The sequence below is a fragment of the Copidosoma floridanum genome, unplaced genomic scaffold (assembly GCF_036245765.1).
Source record: "Copidosoma floridanum isolate Cflo_tuat_1 unplaced genomic scaffold, Cflo_Japanese_pri ptg000014l, whole genome shotgun sequence".
NCBI classification, from domain to species: domain Eukaryota; kingdom Metazoa; phylum Arthropoda; class Insecta; order Hymenoptera; family Encyrtidae; genus Copidosoma; species Copidosoma floridanum.
The window spans coordinates 1,554,635-1,570,931 of NW_028321891.1; the positions used below are offsets into that span (position 1 = coordinate 1,554,635).

Sequence of the window (16,297 nt, forward strand, 5' to 3'; positions counted from 1 at the left end):
ATAAAATTGAGCCCCGACGAAAGTACGTTGTATATCGAGCAGAGCCGCGGCAGAGATAATGCACGGTGTTTACGAACGGCTCGTAAATACCTGTGTACTTGTAAGAATCCGAGTGTCAGCAGCATAAAAAGAAAGGATGATGATATAACGATACATGACGTTTACTTATATGCTGATGATGGTAGCGATGATTAGTCAAGTTCAAGAGGTCACCGATTCAATATGTATATAATATACCTGTGTCTTTTCTTGCCTCATTTATGCAAGTCCCCAAAAACAATTTTTTGATAATCTGCAGACATTTTGGAAACCTTATATTATTTATAGGAATTGGATAGCAATGTTATGCACAAAGAAGTAGCTCGACGTCGCGCCAAATGAGACCCGAGTTGCGAGCGTCTTGGTCAACGTCACACGGACGACTAGAACACGTGAAATTTGGGGGTAGGATGGGGGGGGAGAAACACTTTTGTCCATCGCGTCTCATCAGATATGATATGCTATCAAGTCAGAGAGGGTCACATGCACCTCGGCTCGACGGTCCCCGCGAGGGGTCCATCTTCCGGGAAGCGAGCGCCGCTCCCGTGTAGCCCCGGCGGCAACTATCTCGCGTCCCCATCGCCTCTTTCTTGGATTTCTCACTCGTTCGCTGTTATTACGACGCGCCGTCGGCATTTGCATCCGCGATCGTAACCACCTCCACCCACCGCGTGTACAATATACACGGTCCGCTCCCTCGGAACTGCACGCGACTGTGGGATATACTTTTCTGCTCTTTTGCTGCTTTATGGCTACACTTTCACCCTCAAACACACACGGAGACAATTTTCGGTGGTGATGCTTATTTTATTTGTTTTTACATTTTTGGAACAACGGGTTTGAGACATGATTAACAGGTACGGCGACTCTTGGTAGAAATCACACCTGTCTCCCTCAACGCGTTTACACCGATTAAGTACGTCATTGGATTTAGATTTAGATTTAGATTGCACTTTATTGAGACCTTGTGGCTATGCCATGTCTGGCCCTCTGTTAATAATACATTTGAAATATACAACATGATTTGTAAAATACAGATTTAAATAAGTTTATGCAACGAATTACAACAAGTAGATATATTGCCTATATTGGCTAGATGTACGGGACGTTTGGACCGTTTACAAAAAAAGGAGAGCGAGCATTATTGTACCTCTCTCCGAAACGTTTTGCACATACATAGTGTACAATATAATGTATACATATATGACTACGCGCAGTCCAAGGGCCGCGTTTGCTCGCGCTTTTGTCATTGTCAACGAGAAAGAGGCCGAGACGATTTTTCGGTGCCGGGCAAAGAGAGAGATATCTCGAGAGTCGCGGGGCGCTATCTGTCATGCGTATCGTGTTGCTCTCTCTCTCTCTCTCGCTCCGCCACGCCGCGCGCGATATTACACGTGCAGACAGATGGACGAGATAAAGAGGAGCGTATTCCGGCAAAATCGAAGGCGAACGGGATTGTAGGTATAATATAGGTGTAGGTACCCCCTTTTTGTTTTATTTCCTCGTCCTCTCCTTGCGCGTATATTGTTGCCGTCTCGACTCCCTGCGATTAATAGCGCTGCGTCTGGAGGGTGAAAAATTGGGCTTGCGAGACCTTGTATCGCGTATCAATGCCGCTTCCCTGCATCTATAGTGTGAAGAAACATTCGTCGCCTCCAAAGACTCGTCCGTGTCGGAGCAGCTCGACAGAGTCGTCCCGGGTGATCGGCACGCGCGGTAGAGTTGCAGCTTGACCCGATGAACAAACGAGCCGATAATTTACGGGACACCTGCCCGCCCCCTTTTTTTTTTTTTTTCCTTTCCCCCCAACCGCCGTGTCGCGTAACTTGTCCCCTCGCTCCACCTCCCGTGTGTGTATAATATTGTCGTCTCTATTATTATATCGAAAGAGACGTCTTGGTCGTCAATCTGTTGGTTGAAAGGTTGTCCAGCAGCGCGAGTCGACGGAAACGCGGCTTGGTCATTTAGATGGATATCGGGGGTATACGTATATACCCAAGCGATATTGACTTTCGAAAGAGAGACCTAGTGAGTCCGTATATGTATGTACAAGTGGTAGCCGGTCCTCGTCCCTGTGGATAGATATAAAAATGATTTAAGACGAGCCCGTCACGAAAATAATACAGCAAGCAATCGCCCGGTGATTCTTTATTGGCTTTTCTTTGTTTTCCTCCTTCTTGTATTTTAGATTTACTCGTGACTTTTTAAAATGCATTTTTTTTTCCCCATCTCAGTCCGAGAAAAGTTTTCCCTCTACAGCGGATCACCAGGCATGTTTCTTGGCCCAACTCGTCCTTTAGTACACGCGTATGTTTGCAAGAGAAGCAAGCGCCTCGCGCTTACCTGTACCTGTGTACTATTGTCTACGAGGATATTGCAGAGAGAGAGAGAAGTTGGGTGTAACCAAGGGGCCGAAAGATGCTACATGTGTGCCATTCGCACCCGTGCACGTAGGTATGTATATGATGGGTAAGGCGTGTCGAGGAATAAACGAGGGGCGAAGGAAACGGAGCGGATGTGCTAGTCGCCGGCTGTTGCGCGATTTTTTTTTTTTACCCAAAGTGAGGACGGCCCCTCTTCCGAGGGTTCGGCACCTACTTCATGGTCTATCGTTTGCGGTGACCTGATGATTTTCAGTTTGGTTGAAAAGGTGTAATGTGAGAGTAAGCGATCGTATATAAATAAAACGAAAATTCGAAATTAAGCCGCTGATGGGTACATATGTATGTAGGAAATTAAAAAAAAAAAAAAAAAAAAAAGTCATGCATAAAATCAAAGGCAAACGTGTAGTGCGTGTAGGTATTTTGTGTATTATATATCCACGTCTTTCCTATAAATAGAAGAGGAGAGAGGTGCCGGGGCCTCGTTAATCTTAACGCCACGGCAGCCGTAGCGGGCTGTTAATGCGGCGCGTATTCTTTCACCCCCGTCGCTAAAACAATCAGCGGAGTAACGCAGCCCCGAGTGAGCAGCCGCGCCTTTTTTTTTTTTTTTTCCCTCTTCATTCCTCGAAATTTATCGATTTTCGTGCCAGCCGACTCCGACTGGGCGTCGATGATCACGCGCCTCAAGTGTGTATGTATGTATATACACCAACCCGCCACGTATTATGCCGATCGATTTTTCAGCCGATGCAAGTGTGGGGGTAGCAACTCGAGGAACGTAAATTTCTCCGGCTGGACAATCAAGGCCGAGCCCCCCAAGTATATTATACATCTGTTGTTTTTTTTTTTTTTTTTTTTTTTTTTCAATCTATGCTGTTTTTGGTTAAACTGCACAAGTGTATAATATAGTATATAGAATTTTCATCGAATTTTAATTTTTTTTTTCTCGTAGGTATATCTACGTGATTATCAATTTACGTAGGCATTACACGCCTTGAAAATCACTTACCCGCGAGTAACCGTCAGAATCTCTGTCTTGTCAAACCAGCCAAAGATTTAAAAAAAAAAAAAAAAAAAAAATCCCCTTTCTCAGCTCGAAAAACAATCGCGATGTTCCGGAGAAAAAGAGTATAACGCACAAATCGACTCGGCCACTTTAATTCCCTCTCACGCGCGCACATGTACATTGTACTGTAATGTACCAACTCTCAAACCAGCCGTCACTCCCTCCTCCTCCTCTTCATTATTCTTTTTCTCTCGCGCGTTCCCCTCATATTCCTTACACTCTATCTCGCAGTTCGGGGGAGGAGGACCAGAGGGTTCACGCTGTTCGCACGCGAGTGGCAACAGCAACACATCGTCACGACACCGATACTTACCTCCGTGCACAACGAGATGACGCTTGCGTTACCGTCCGGTGCACCCGAAGCAACCGGCCTTTTTCTAAAAGCGAGTCTTTATTTATTTATTTATTTTTTTTTTTTTTTGCGACATGACGCGCGTATATGGGCAAGGCTCTTGGAATAGACGGTGGCCCGTCAAGTTTTCGTAGCCCGGGCTTTTTCACGAGACGCGTGCTTGCGTCCGAGCCGGCAAATTGAAAAAGAGGCGATGAGCGGCGGCTTCTCTGTCGGCTACGCCCGTAATCTTGTGCTGGGTTATTGTGCGTGTCCCGTGGTATTTTAGCGAGAAAAGAGACAGGGGCTTTTGTTCATTAATCATTTTGTTGAAAAAAATTAATCACGAGTGCGTTTTCAGCACTGTATGCTCGAGATGATTTTCGAGCTGATTCATTGAGAAATTTATCATTTTGTCGTTGAGTTTCAAGGGTGACTTTCAGTGGAAACAAAAATTTTTCTTTTTTTCTTTTTTTCTTCCTTAAAAGTGTCGACACCTCGAAACTTAACGAGCATCGAGAATTTACACCTCGTATGGGTACAGGTGTAGAGTTGCAATTTCAATGCGTTTACATTCTTGGATACATGTATGTATATTTTTTTACCACTTTTCTTTACTTCAATCAGATTTTTACAAGATAAACACCCAAACTTTACTTATAGCAATAAAAACGACTGATCGGATAGTTGCCATTATCACATCGTTAATTCATGCATAAATACGTTTATAACTTATTTGATTCAAATGTACAGAAAAGCGTAAAACAAGATATTTTTCACCTCCAAGTGTGTATGAACCATCGCATGAAACTATTGTGAGTACTTGTACGCAAAGAGCATATCTGTCTTGTGCCGCTCGCGGGCCGAGTGCCAGCAGTAAAAACCTGCTGGGCCTTCCTTGGGATTATACCTTCGTATAGAATGGCCGATTCGTCAGTTGCAAAGGAACATTACTTAGGCAAAAAGAGATGCACATCCGTGGCGTTACTTTTTTTCCAACGCATAATATGTACATATTGTGTTCGAGCATGTGAATGTTATCGGTGGCGCGATCTTCGCTTTTTACCTATACCCATGTTTACAGTAATAATAAATAACAAGGTCAAGCGGCAACCAACGAGTATTTAAACGAAAGGAAATACGCACCCGTAAGTCAAATGGACAATTAAATTGGTCACACACCTGCATCGGACAGTCACTAGACTCTCTCGCGTCGAGGGGCGCGGAGGTCAGATAAACCATCTCTCGGAGACCCTGAATCGGCACTTTTTCCTACCCTCCCAATGACCGATCAATTTTTTTTTTTTCTTTTCACCCCGTACACACGCCTATACTCCTCGCCTCGGGATTATATGTGTCTAGGTGCGTATATAATATATATAAACTTGCACCGAAAATTCGGTCTAAAAGCTCCGCTTCTTCTTCTCCGTATCTCTTATCTCCTCTTTTCGATCTCACTTTTCGTCGGGCCCTGCCGACAGACCAAAAGTTAAACGCGCTGCTGACGCTTTGCCTGGGAAACGTATAGTCGAGCCTACGCTATATGTTATTTTCTAGCTGGGCGTTTCGTTTATATTACATACATCACGGGTTGTACAGGTATAATCTCTTTAGCCTCTTATCTTTGACACGAACTGAAAATTCCCGTTTTTACGGAAACGAATGTACTTTTAATTTCACTTGTTAAGCTTTATTTTTATTTTTTTTTTTTTTTCTCGTCTCATCCATTTTGTCGATAAATTAAGGGTTCCCGAGGCTTACCAGATAAGGAAGTAAGTATACGCTAGTTTGTCAGTCCGCGGTGGCAATTCGGCAGTCTATATGGTTTCTCGTCCTCCTCTACTTCCGCGTGACGACGATATTCGCACCAATAGTGCTCGTGTATATAGGTATATACCTCCTGCCACCGCTACGTAATATATATACATATTTTATGTTGAGATCGACGTTGTTGCTTCGTATGGTTGTATTTTCACAGTTTTGCACGCTAGTGCTCCACCAAATTAAAAATTTATTCAAAGACAATTTTTAAAAACCTGATGGCTGCACCAAAGGTTTATCTGTGTATATTCTTTGAATAGATATCAGTGAAAAATCGTGATTATATTACATTAACTGCAGAGTTACAAATAATACTGACCACAGAATTATTTTTCTTTTTGTGTAGATACCAATTGTTAATTTGACAGTGTTGCACTTTTCACCCCACAATCAATGACTAAAATAATCACGTGATGGTATTACGACAAAAATGTCACTTGGGAGTTTTAGTTTGACATAACATTCGTTGCGAGTTTAGGCGAAAACCTTAGGTCTACTCGGCAATGTCGGTCGTCAATGGTAGGATTTGTACGAGGAGCAAAAAGAGAGAAAAAGCAAGAGGTATGTAGAGGGTGTGGGGGGGGGGGGGAAGAGCTTCGCGCGGCCCACTCGTTTTGGCAGAAGCGCGTAATGTAAGCGAACGCCATACCCTTCATAAATATCCCCGATGAATACCATCGATGCCCCCTCGTCGTCCACCGACGCCTACATATCGCGTGCAACAGCAGCTATATACACGTATCGGGCGCTGATTTAGCAAGACAGTATTCCGCGGCAGAGCAGCTGTATATACAACCACCACTTGTGTAGCGTCTCGGGGGCTCATCTTCTTCTTTTCTCCCTCCTCCTTATTCGGCGTACATTCGCCTTTTTTAAAGTAGCTCCAACACTCGTAAATTCAGCCGTTAGTGCGGCTTCTGCAATATGCGCGTGTTTCGGAGGTTTTTCGCTCCCCAACCCCATCGCTGGTAGTGGTTGCGTCACTTTTCTCCCGTCGGTCAAGTAACTCGATTGTCGTGGACTGGGCAAAGGTCATTCATTTCAAGTGCAAGCTATCAGGTAGCTCTGGTATGACGTCGGATTCTAAACATTTTCTCTCATCCAATAGCTTCGTCATTTTTGACCATCGCCTCGGTTTAATGCATCGTTAAAGTGTTTTTTATTAAATCTCTAATCCAGTGGTCTGCGTAACATAGTTTTATTGACAAAACTCCAACAATTGTGCACTTTGTTTTATTTTCCACAAATAAACGCAACTTTTTTCCTTATGTCGTAAAGCTCTCTGAGAAAACAACAAAATTTTCACCCTTTTCCGTAATTTATAGTCACACTCCCGTAGACTCGTAGTTAAAACACACGACTAGTCCCCCAATGCACACACCCTTGACTCTCACTTCGCGGCAACAAAAATAAATTGACCAACAACTGCAGCACACAATATGTTGTATACTCTTGACGCATTCGTATACGTATACGGCACAGCTGATGCGCTGTATATATATATACCTACTCCCGAAGACGAAGGCCCGTAAATCTCCGACGCTCTGACCACTGTACAGAGCTCGGTTACGGGTGACACGGGCACACACCACTCTCGTGCACTCGCTCTCTCTGAGGTTCAATGTCGCCCGCTCGTCAAATTTGCACAGCACAGGAGAGAGAGAGAGAGAAGTTTGTCCTCTCTCATATATCCGAGTCCCAGTATATAATATATGTATACACCTCATTCTTTTGCTCGTCGCAAAAGTTGTTTGGATTTCGGAGGCACGGGTGGTGCACCACGGTATGTTATATATCCTAATGGAAGCTGCACGCGTATAACTGTGTGGTTACCGTAATGCGCTCCTCTTGAAAAGCCCCTCGTCTCGGCCGAGGATAAGTATAATTTCAAGCGCGCTTGTTCGGGTTGTTTGATCATCGGCAGATATTTATATAGGCGTATACGTGATTGTCAAACACGGCGGACAAGAAGCCAATTTTCTCTGGCCTAAAGACACCAAAGATACTTTTCCTCCCTCTTTCTCGGCATGGTATTTATATACATACACGTGTAGACTCTGCGTCGCGAAATTTATTAGCCCGCTAATGAGTACACCCCCCCCCCTAGCGTGCACCCTTATTAGTACAAAGACGGGAGTGTGATCGGGTATGGGCGCGACTCCCGCTCGACCGAAAATAATTTTCGATAGCCGTCCCTCCGTACCGATGGCTCGCCCGTCAAAATGTACACGCGCGCTATTATTAATACGAGTGCGCATTATAATACATCGCACGCGCCCCGTGCTTATAGGGTACAAAGCACGCTATACCTATACTCCCCCCATCAATTCGCAGATACGGATCTCCCACGCCCATAGCCGCGTGGTGATCAAATCTCCCGGGGATCGCGACTCCGGGAGACCCGCAATTACCGAGGGCCCCGAGGCCCACCCATGATACGCCGAATAGCAGCCCCGAGTTTTCAATTTACCGCGGCTCCTTACCTTTAACCCGTAGCCGTGTGTGTATGTATGGAGACTCCGCGCCAATGGTACGAGAGCTCGGGGGCGAAATTCCCCAAAATTTTTTGTTTACGCGCTACGCGTACGGAAATGCCGCAAAGTGCAGTCGAAGTCGATCAATCACTTTGGAATACGAGCAGCAGCGCGTGCTGGTTCGATCGAGTTTCTTTCCCGAACTTTCCCGATGCTCGCGTTCCTCCGTGTTCTTTACTAATTAAGCCAAGACGATCATGACTCGGGGTTTTCCCCGCGCTTATGTGTACACAAATCGTTTGGATCCTTTCTCTGATGTGTTTACACCGTTGGCAAGTGCCCCGGTATAATATTATATACTAATCGTGCTGTGTTCCTCGTGTGATGTTTTCATTTGGAATGTCTACAAACACTCTACAGATACCGATCGCTCAGCAGGTGAAACAGCTATAGGAAAATTATCGAATAATATGTGCACCGATACCTTTTGGATTACCGTAGATTTGTTTCTATGTGAAAGCCTATATGATTTTTCCTCTCTGCAAAGATTGTGAACAAAATTATTGTACGTAAAAGTACCCGATAAATTGCAGTTAAACTGGATTAGTCGGTAAAACAAGAGCGATATCTTTGATCGGTTGGTTAAAACCCTGCTGGCCCCTTGAAAACACATATCACACGACCACCCAATGTTACTCAATCAATCACAGTCTTCCTCCCGATTTTTCACGCACATACTTTTCTTTTTGTTTCAGACGGTCGCAAAGAACCTGCAGCCCGAACAACAGTAAGTACAAACACTTTACTTCACCATGTGCCCTGTTTTTTTTTTTTTTCCTCCATCCGGCAATTCATTTATTTTATTTCACTCCCACGTGAAATACGATGGAGTAATCGATCTCCCCCAATGGGATTTTTTTTTTCTTTCGCCCAGGAGCGGAGGACACGAAAAGCACGTCTTAATAGCGCGTATAGGACGAACGGTAATGAGAATCGCGGCGTATAAAAATAATTCAATTTTTTTTAATGCCCCAGTGGCGCTTGTATAATATCTCTCTCTCGAGTCGTTGGAGGAGGATGTTACAATTATATAGTACGTGCGCGTCCGGCTGAGGTATATTTCACGTTTATTCGGTGCTTCGTCAAAAAATAAACGGTCCGCCTCCGTATTTGGAGACTTTGCCTTCTGGTGCCTAGTCCGAGGAAAGAGGTTAAGTCGAGTTTGGCGCTACGGAGTCTTTGTATAAATAAGAGTAGTACCGGCCATCAAATTAATATTATACGCCGAGAAGATGGTAAGATAGAGCGGCCGGCGAGGGGATGTTTATTCGCGCCAAAGCCGTACGTCAAAGTGAATTGCTCTCGTTGTCCGGCCTCTGTATGTGTGTGTATGATATGGGCGGTACAAGGGGTGGGTTGCACGTGTATATACGTCTGTCTAGGCTTAACATGCATACAGTCGCGTCTTAGCGCCCGTGAGTTATATGCCGCGAAAACAGGGGACTTTAACTGTTTCCCCGATGCTATCCTTGCTTCGCAATTTATTTTTTTTTTTCGTTCCTTCCGCATGTGTGCTCGAATTGCGAAAAAAAAAATGTATTTATTCATGGGCGCTTTGAGATTTATTTCGGTTGCGCGCCGCGTTTTTTATGAGCTATATGTATATGTGTACGGTTCCATTGGCATATAATGGGGGGGTAGGGGGATGAGGGTTTCTTTTTTTTTCCGAGATAGTAATATTTTTCCTGCTATTTTCTTTGTTTCAGGTTTACAACGGCAATTTTAATGAAAGCATTCCCGAAAATGAAGTACATAATAGACTTGACGAACACAACGCGGTACTACGACCAAACGGTGAGTTCTCATGTGTTTTCGTAAAATTTTAACTCAAAAAGATCGAGTAGTCAAATTGTTAATATTAAATATCAAGATTTAATTGACAATATTTACCTACAATGATACGTTATGTTATTTACAAAAATCATCAGACTTGGGTACGGATAACTTTCAAAATTTTTTGCATTGTAAATTTTATGCGTCAAGTGTTACTGATCATTTATGATAAAAAAAAATTATTTTAAGTATTGCTTGACAAAATTTTTTTTAGCTACAATAATTTGAAGAAAAAAAAAAAAAATAATTGAGACAAAAAAAAATTTTTAAATAGTTGAAAAAGCATATGTCCGGCTAAATAAAAAAATTTCTTAGTATTTTATTGTGAATAGTGATGAAAAACAACTTTTTATTATAATGTTAAAAAATCCACAAAATAATGGTGCCAAAGTCTGACTATGATTTAGCATCAAGAACTCTTTATGTCACGTAAACGTCGATGCATGCGTGACAAAAAGACACTTTGTCCTTCCGAACAATTTGACTGCTCGATCCCCAATGAAAGAGACTCCCCTTCGAAATCCTTCTATTATTCCACTCGACCCCTCGATTGGCCATTGAACTTTTCTCGAAAAATCGGTCCTCCAGACGTCACTCACCTCGAGGCTGTCCCCCGTTCGTCTTATTTTTCAAAACGTCCCTCGTAAGAGCGAACACCGAGACGAGGTCAGTGCCGACCTTATTGAGCGTTTACGGAAGATCAAGAGCTGCGGGGCTAATTCGTCCCAGACGGGGGAGGAAAAAAAAGCCCTGGGCAAAACTAACGAGCTTACTATTGAATTTCCCCTCTCCACTCCTCAGGGGCTGCTAGATCTCAGGGATCCAAGAAAAATGCGTAATAAAAGCAGGCTCCCCTGCTGCCGCCTTTCTAGGTCATCGGAGATGGGATTACGGATCGAAGCGACTTTTAATAGGATTCGCTACCCCCTCCGTTCTGATGAAAATTTTCATGTTCTCACTTGCTTTTTTTTCTTCTCATTTCTCGTAAAGCGCGAAAATAACGAAAAACCCCGCCTCCCTTTTTTAAATGCACAATTAATGATATAATTGATCGAGACCGCGGGTTTTTTTTTAACGATGAATAATTACAACGGCCGTATCTGCGCGCCAACATTATGTTATAGGAAAAAAAAAAAAAATAAATAAATAAAACGCATCGAAGAAGAAGGGCATAAATAATTTCCGCTTTAATGTGCAATAAAGAATTTATGAATTCGATCGAAAGAGAGAGAGAGAGAGGAGGCAAGGTGAGCCACTCGCGTCCCTCTCCCGTTTAATTTTCCCCCTGGCCTGCTCTCCGCGCTTACCTATATCTGCCTCGTAAATTTAATCCACCGCGGCTCCTCATAAATTCATAAGCAAATAATACACAAGTAGTGCCCACAGCTCGTACACGTGTATTATTACTACATTACTCGTAGACCAAATTAATGAAGATCCAGTCACTTGTAGGCATCTATACTTCCAAGCACCACCGCGTTCGTACTCTCCTCCTACGTGAATGATCGTAAATACTTATCATCCAATGCTCCGTGACAGAAAAACAAAAAAAAACTTTCTTGTTGAGATTGACTCTCGCGTTGACAAGATATTATATGCTCACGTTCGGGGATTCCCAGATTTTGAAGGTGTACCTATATATATACTTAATTTAATGAAACCACCATCGAGTCCAAGTCGATAACGGAGCAAAAACGAAAGAAAACCCGCAACGGCGAACAATCGAGCCAACTCGAGGCCCCTCAATTAACCGCCCGAGCGAGAAGAGAGAGAAAGGGCTGTATGGGTACAAAAATCAGGTCCCTACGGTGTTCCCTTCAAAGGGCGCGATTCGCATTAATATACGCCCTGTACACGCAGGGAAGGGGGCCGCCCACGTGATTATTCATGTCATTGATAATTAACGCGACGGGGCGCTCTTCTCGGCGCTGCAACGATTAGCCTTGATAATTAGAGGTATACGGGGAGGCTGGAAGACGAGTAGCCTCGCGAGAGGTGAATGATCGGCTTATTAGAGGCGCGAAGGCCCCTTTCTCATCCCCCCCCCCCGGGAACCCGTAGTCGCTCTTCTTTTCTCCCTATGCCCATTGTACCCGGGCCCGGCTTTTGTTTCGCCGATCGAGAGCTCTCGACTGCCCTGATTGATTCGAGACAGTTTGTCTCGCTCGGGCCTGTCCGTGCAGCTCTTACGTACCCTCCGTTGTCCGCTCTCGGGGAGATAAATGTCTCTATTTCGTTTTGTCGGCGGTGCCGGTGCTAACAGCGCGCTTTGTCTTACCCTCGAATCGCGTGAGACGCGTGTCTTAATTAAAATGCAATTTTTTTTTTTTTTTTTTTTTTTTACCACTTTTCCAACCGCGCTCGTTTCCCGATCCTTTTAATTGTATCCCTCTTGTCTCATCCGATGCACGACCTTTTATCGCCGCGAGGCCCGACTACATTACGCGTTTGTTTCTCATTTAGGACTTCACCAATGCCGGCATCAAGTACCAGAAAGTTATGATCCCGGGGATGCAAGTGCCGTCGATGGAGTATGTAAAAAGGTGAGTGCGAGTTATGTACCATGTATACATGTACCTATATATATATATATATATACCCTGCACGACGTGTGTGTGTGTAGAAGGTAGAGGTACAACGTGCGCTCGATTTCAAGGTCCCGCGAGGTGCAGCGTGTTCCTCGGGCCGATAAGTATTCGACATTAAAATCGGCTTTTACGACGCGCGTGACTCGCGATACTATAAATTCGGCCTCTCCGCGGCTCTGAATATATCGCGGTTTGTAAGGTGTATAAATATACACGCGGGGCTTTCGCGGCCGCGGGAAGGAGGGAAATACGTGCGTGCGTTTATGTACCTTGTGATTTTAGTTTTATTGTTCGAGGGCTCGCGTTGGACGTAAAATTGTACAATTTTAATCGATTTTCCGGGCACCTGCAGCAGTGCTGAGGAATCAAAGGATAGAAGAGGTCTTGCCGAAAATCTTTGAGTTTTAGAAATTTTTTTCCAATGACTTTGAATTACTCAATATTCATTTCACACCAAAAAAAAAAGATAATATTTATGTAAATTAAAGGATGGTAAAGTAAAGTGCGTATTTTAATATGAAAATTTATCATGAGGACTATGAATAAACTTATTATTTTTACAAAAAAAATTTTTTCTTAAAACTACTCGTATCAGTGTGAGTAGAGGATAAAATTTATCCCCTATCCGTGTGAATGTCAGAGTAGTCCAAAGTTTAATCCCTTCGATAACGTGAAGGTGATTAAAGTTTAAACCAACAATACAAAATTAGAAAAAAAAAAAAAAAAAGAAAAAGAAATTCTAGACTGAAAAAAAAGAAAAGAAAAAAACGAAATTCTTATATCATCTTGAGAAATAACGAGGCAGTAGCCGCACGAACGTGCTGCTGAGGTAGCGCAACGATATTCCAACGATCGGAGCTACCAACAGGTCTACGCTATATACTCGGCTATACTTACAAGTATAGCTCAGCTCAACCGTGGCTCGCGCAATCGAGAGCGTGTAGGTGCCCTTCGGCTGCGCTATCTGCCGCTGCTATACAAGAAAAGAAATACAACAGGTATGAGAGAAGACGCGACGCTGTAACCGGTTATCTAGTCCCTTCATGCCGATCGTATACACGTATATTTCAACGTTGCACCGTTGCTCCCTCGGGGGGGGTCCATCTGGAATAAATGGTACATAGAGGATGCTTCACTTGCTGCCGCTGCTGTATATACCTACCCACCCACTTATACCTTTTGTCATGTGAACGATTATAACTGTAATTTAACATTATCGAATTATCCGTTGCCGTGTAACATGTGCGTATAATTACGTCATTCGAATTTAATCGGATTGACGATTAATCTTGAGCCGCTGCGGCTGCAAAAATTGATGTAGGTATACGTTTGACGCAAAAAGTCATTTAAATCAGTCGATACTCCTATACAAAGGGCAATTTCGAGGAGCAGTTTCATTCGTATACACGTGTTGTAACACACTAGACGAGTATTTATACGGATTTATTGATTTACAGTATGTACGTATACATACTTTTTGCACCGAGTCTTTCACCGCAAGTTGGTACATACCATTTTTCCACGCATAGGCACAAAGCTCCACTCGGTCCGGTGGCCGGTGCTGAAATCAATCCTCGGCAGTATAGGCATAGGTACAGAGAAAACCAGATGTCTTTTGCTCTCCGTCGAGAGGCCCAGGGTACACATTGTACACAATACGCGCCTACATTTGCAAACGTGCTTTACGAGATTATAGCGCGTGGCCGGCGCAAACACTCGTTCCCATTGTAAATTTTGTATCGTGTATTACACGGATATATCGGTACGCCTGTGTACGTACAATCCAATACCTGATAGGTAGGTACGCGTGGCGCCCGGAAAAGCAGCTTACTTACATACTATATATATATATATATATATATATATATATATGTATCTCTGCTGTCAATCGTTGAGCACGTATCGATTTAAGGGGTCGGCCGTGTGGATTAGCCGTGTTTAGCTGGCCTCCTTTTTCCTGCGCTCTCGAGATTTTATCGGGAACTCCATTCAGGGATAAGGAGGCACGCGGTAGCCTGCTGTACGTGTACCTGTCGTGTATTAAAATACCGGCAAGTGTACAGCCCTACGAATGTTTTTTTTTTTTTTTTTTTTCTCTCTGGTCCTGGTGATATGAATTTGAATGCAAGTTGTACACCCATAAGTATGTGGCGAGAAAAACAAACAGGTCAAACGAATGCAGTGTACTTACAACTAAACGTCGGAGTAGCGCTCACGGGTATAAGTATATATGTACCTACGACACAATCATATTGCGCCTATGGGTATGTAATTACGAAAATGGGTCGGGAACAATGAGGACGATCGGGAAGTGTATATGTATATGTAATATAAAGTGCGCTCTCGTCGGGCGCCGGGGCACATTAGGTCGCATGTGGATGCGTATATGAACGTACGTTTTGTGTTGTAGAGAGAGAGGCTGTTCTTTGTCCTGATGATCATCTTTCTCCTCTCGTTCGCTCCGCATGCAAAATGGGCTCGCCGCGCCCATAATCGGTGTACACAGTCAATTAGCCCCAACAGGCGTGTACCATGTCCCACCAGTCGGAGATTTGAGGTGCTTCGAGCACGATCATTTCAACATGATTTTGATTTGATTTCATGGGCCATGGGGTAAAACTCTATGTATAAGAGCAGTTTTACACGTGGTACATTACATGAGTAAGTGAATGATGTATACAGTAAAATTTTTTTGGTATGCTGTGTTCATTATAATTTTTATATCAAATAAAATAATTTGTGCTTGTATAACCATATTAAGAAAAAATAGCTATTTGTTTACTTTAGTGGTTTTTTTTTTTTTTTTTTTTTTTTTTTTTTTTTTTTTTTTTTTTTTTTTTTTTTTTTTTTAATGGTTATAATTTGGAGTGGTATATTGATACATTGGTATTGCGATTGGACGCCCGATGGCCGGAATTCATTAAATTTAAACAACACATGCGCGTTCAATAATTAATCGGTACCTATACGCGTGTGGAAGATAATGAAAAAAAAAAAAAAAAAAAAAAGTCTAGAAAAGCTCATCCGCGCGGTAGAGTAAACAAGGGAACGAGAGAGGGAGGGACGTAAGCGAAAAAGCCATTAGCCGGGGGACGGGAGCGTAAATAGTTTCAAGGCGATTTCGCGAGTAATAAAAAGTTATTAATGCCTCTCGACTCCTTCCAAGGATCTCGAATTAACGTTTTACTTACCGACTCTCTAATACGTCAAGCTGCGCGACAGCGCGATCGCTCATCCTTATCGTTGCTCTTTTGAACAAAAAAAAAAAAAAAAAAAAACGCCAGCTTCCGCGTTAGATCGACATCGTCCACTTCATCATGATCATATAATTGTCATCGGCATCAACGTCATCGTCGCTGTACACCACGGAGATGGAATTATTGTACCTTTCGTTTCGCTTGGAAGTTACCAAGGAAAAAAAAAATGTAATTAGCTGGAAATAAAAAATAGTTGGCTCATCTATTTTTTGTTAACATTACTTGTGCTGATCGGATCTTTTTTGCGCGATGGCAGATATATACGTATATGCGTGATGGTAAATTAAGCAAAATATTTTCTCTCATCGAAAATAGGATTGTTGTTCAACATAAAGTTGCAATTGCTTTATCGACATCGTTATTTTCTTTGCAGTGTTGCATAGAGTGGTGATATTGAATTTTACACACTCATGTAACTTGACTCACCGATGACTCGAGTGTATA

At 43.2% G+C, this 16,297-nt stretch overlaps 1 protein-coding gene across 1 annotated transcript in view; it reads left to right on the forward strand.

Annotated features, from left to right (window-relative positions):
* The window catches only part of LOC106646779 (uncharacterized), a 42,320-nt gene that overhangs the window by 10,693 nt on the left and 15,330 nt on the right, over positions 1-16,297 (forward strand). The window contains exons 3-5 of the mRNA XM_014362901.2: positions 8,871-8,902; positions 9,882-9,969; positions 12,472-12,551. Coding sequence (XP_014218387.2) covers positions 8,871-8,902; positions 9,882-9,969; positions 12,472-12,551 — 200 coding nt within the window. The remainder of the gene's footprint in view (positions 1-8,870; positions 8,903-9,881; positions 9,970-12,471; positions 12,552-16,297) is intronic.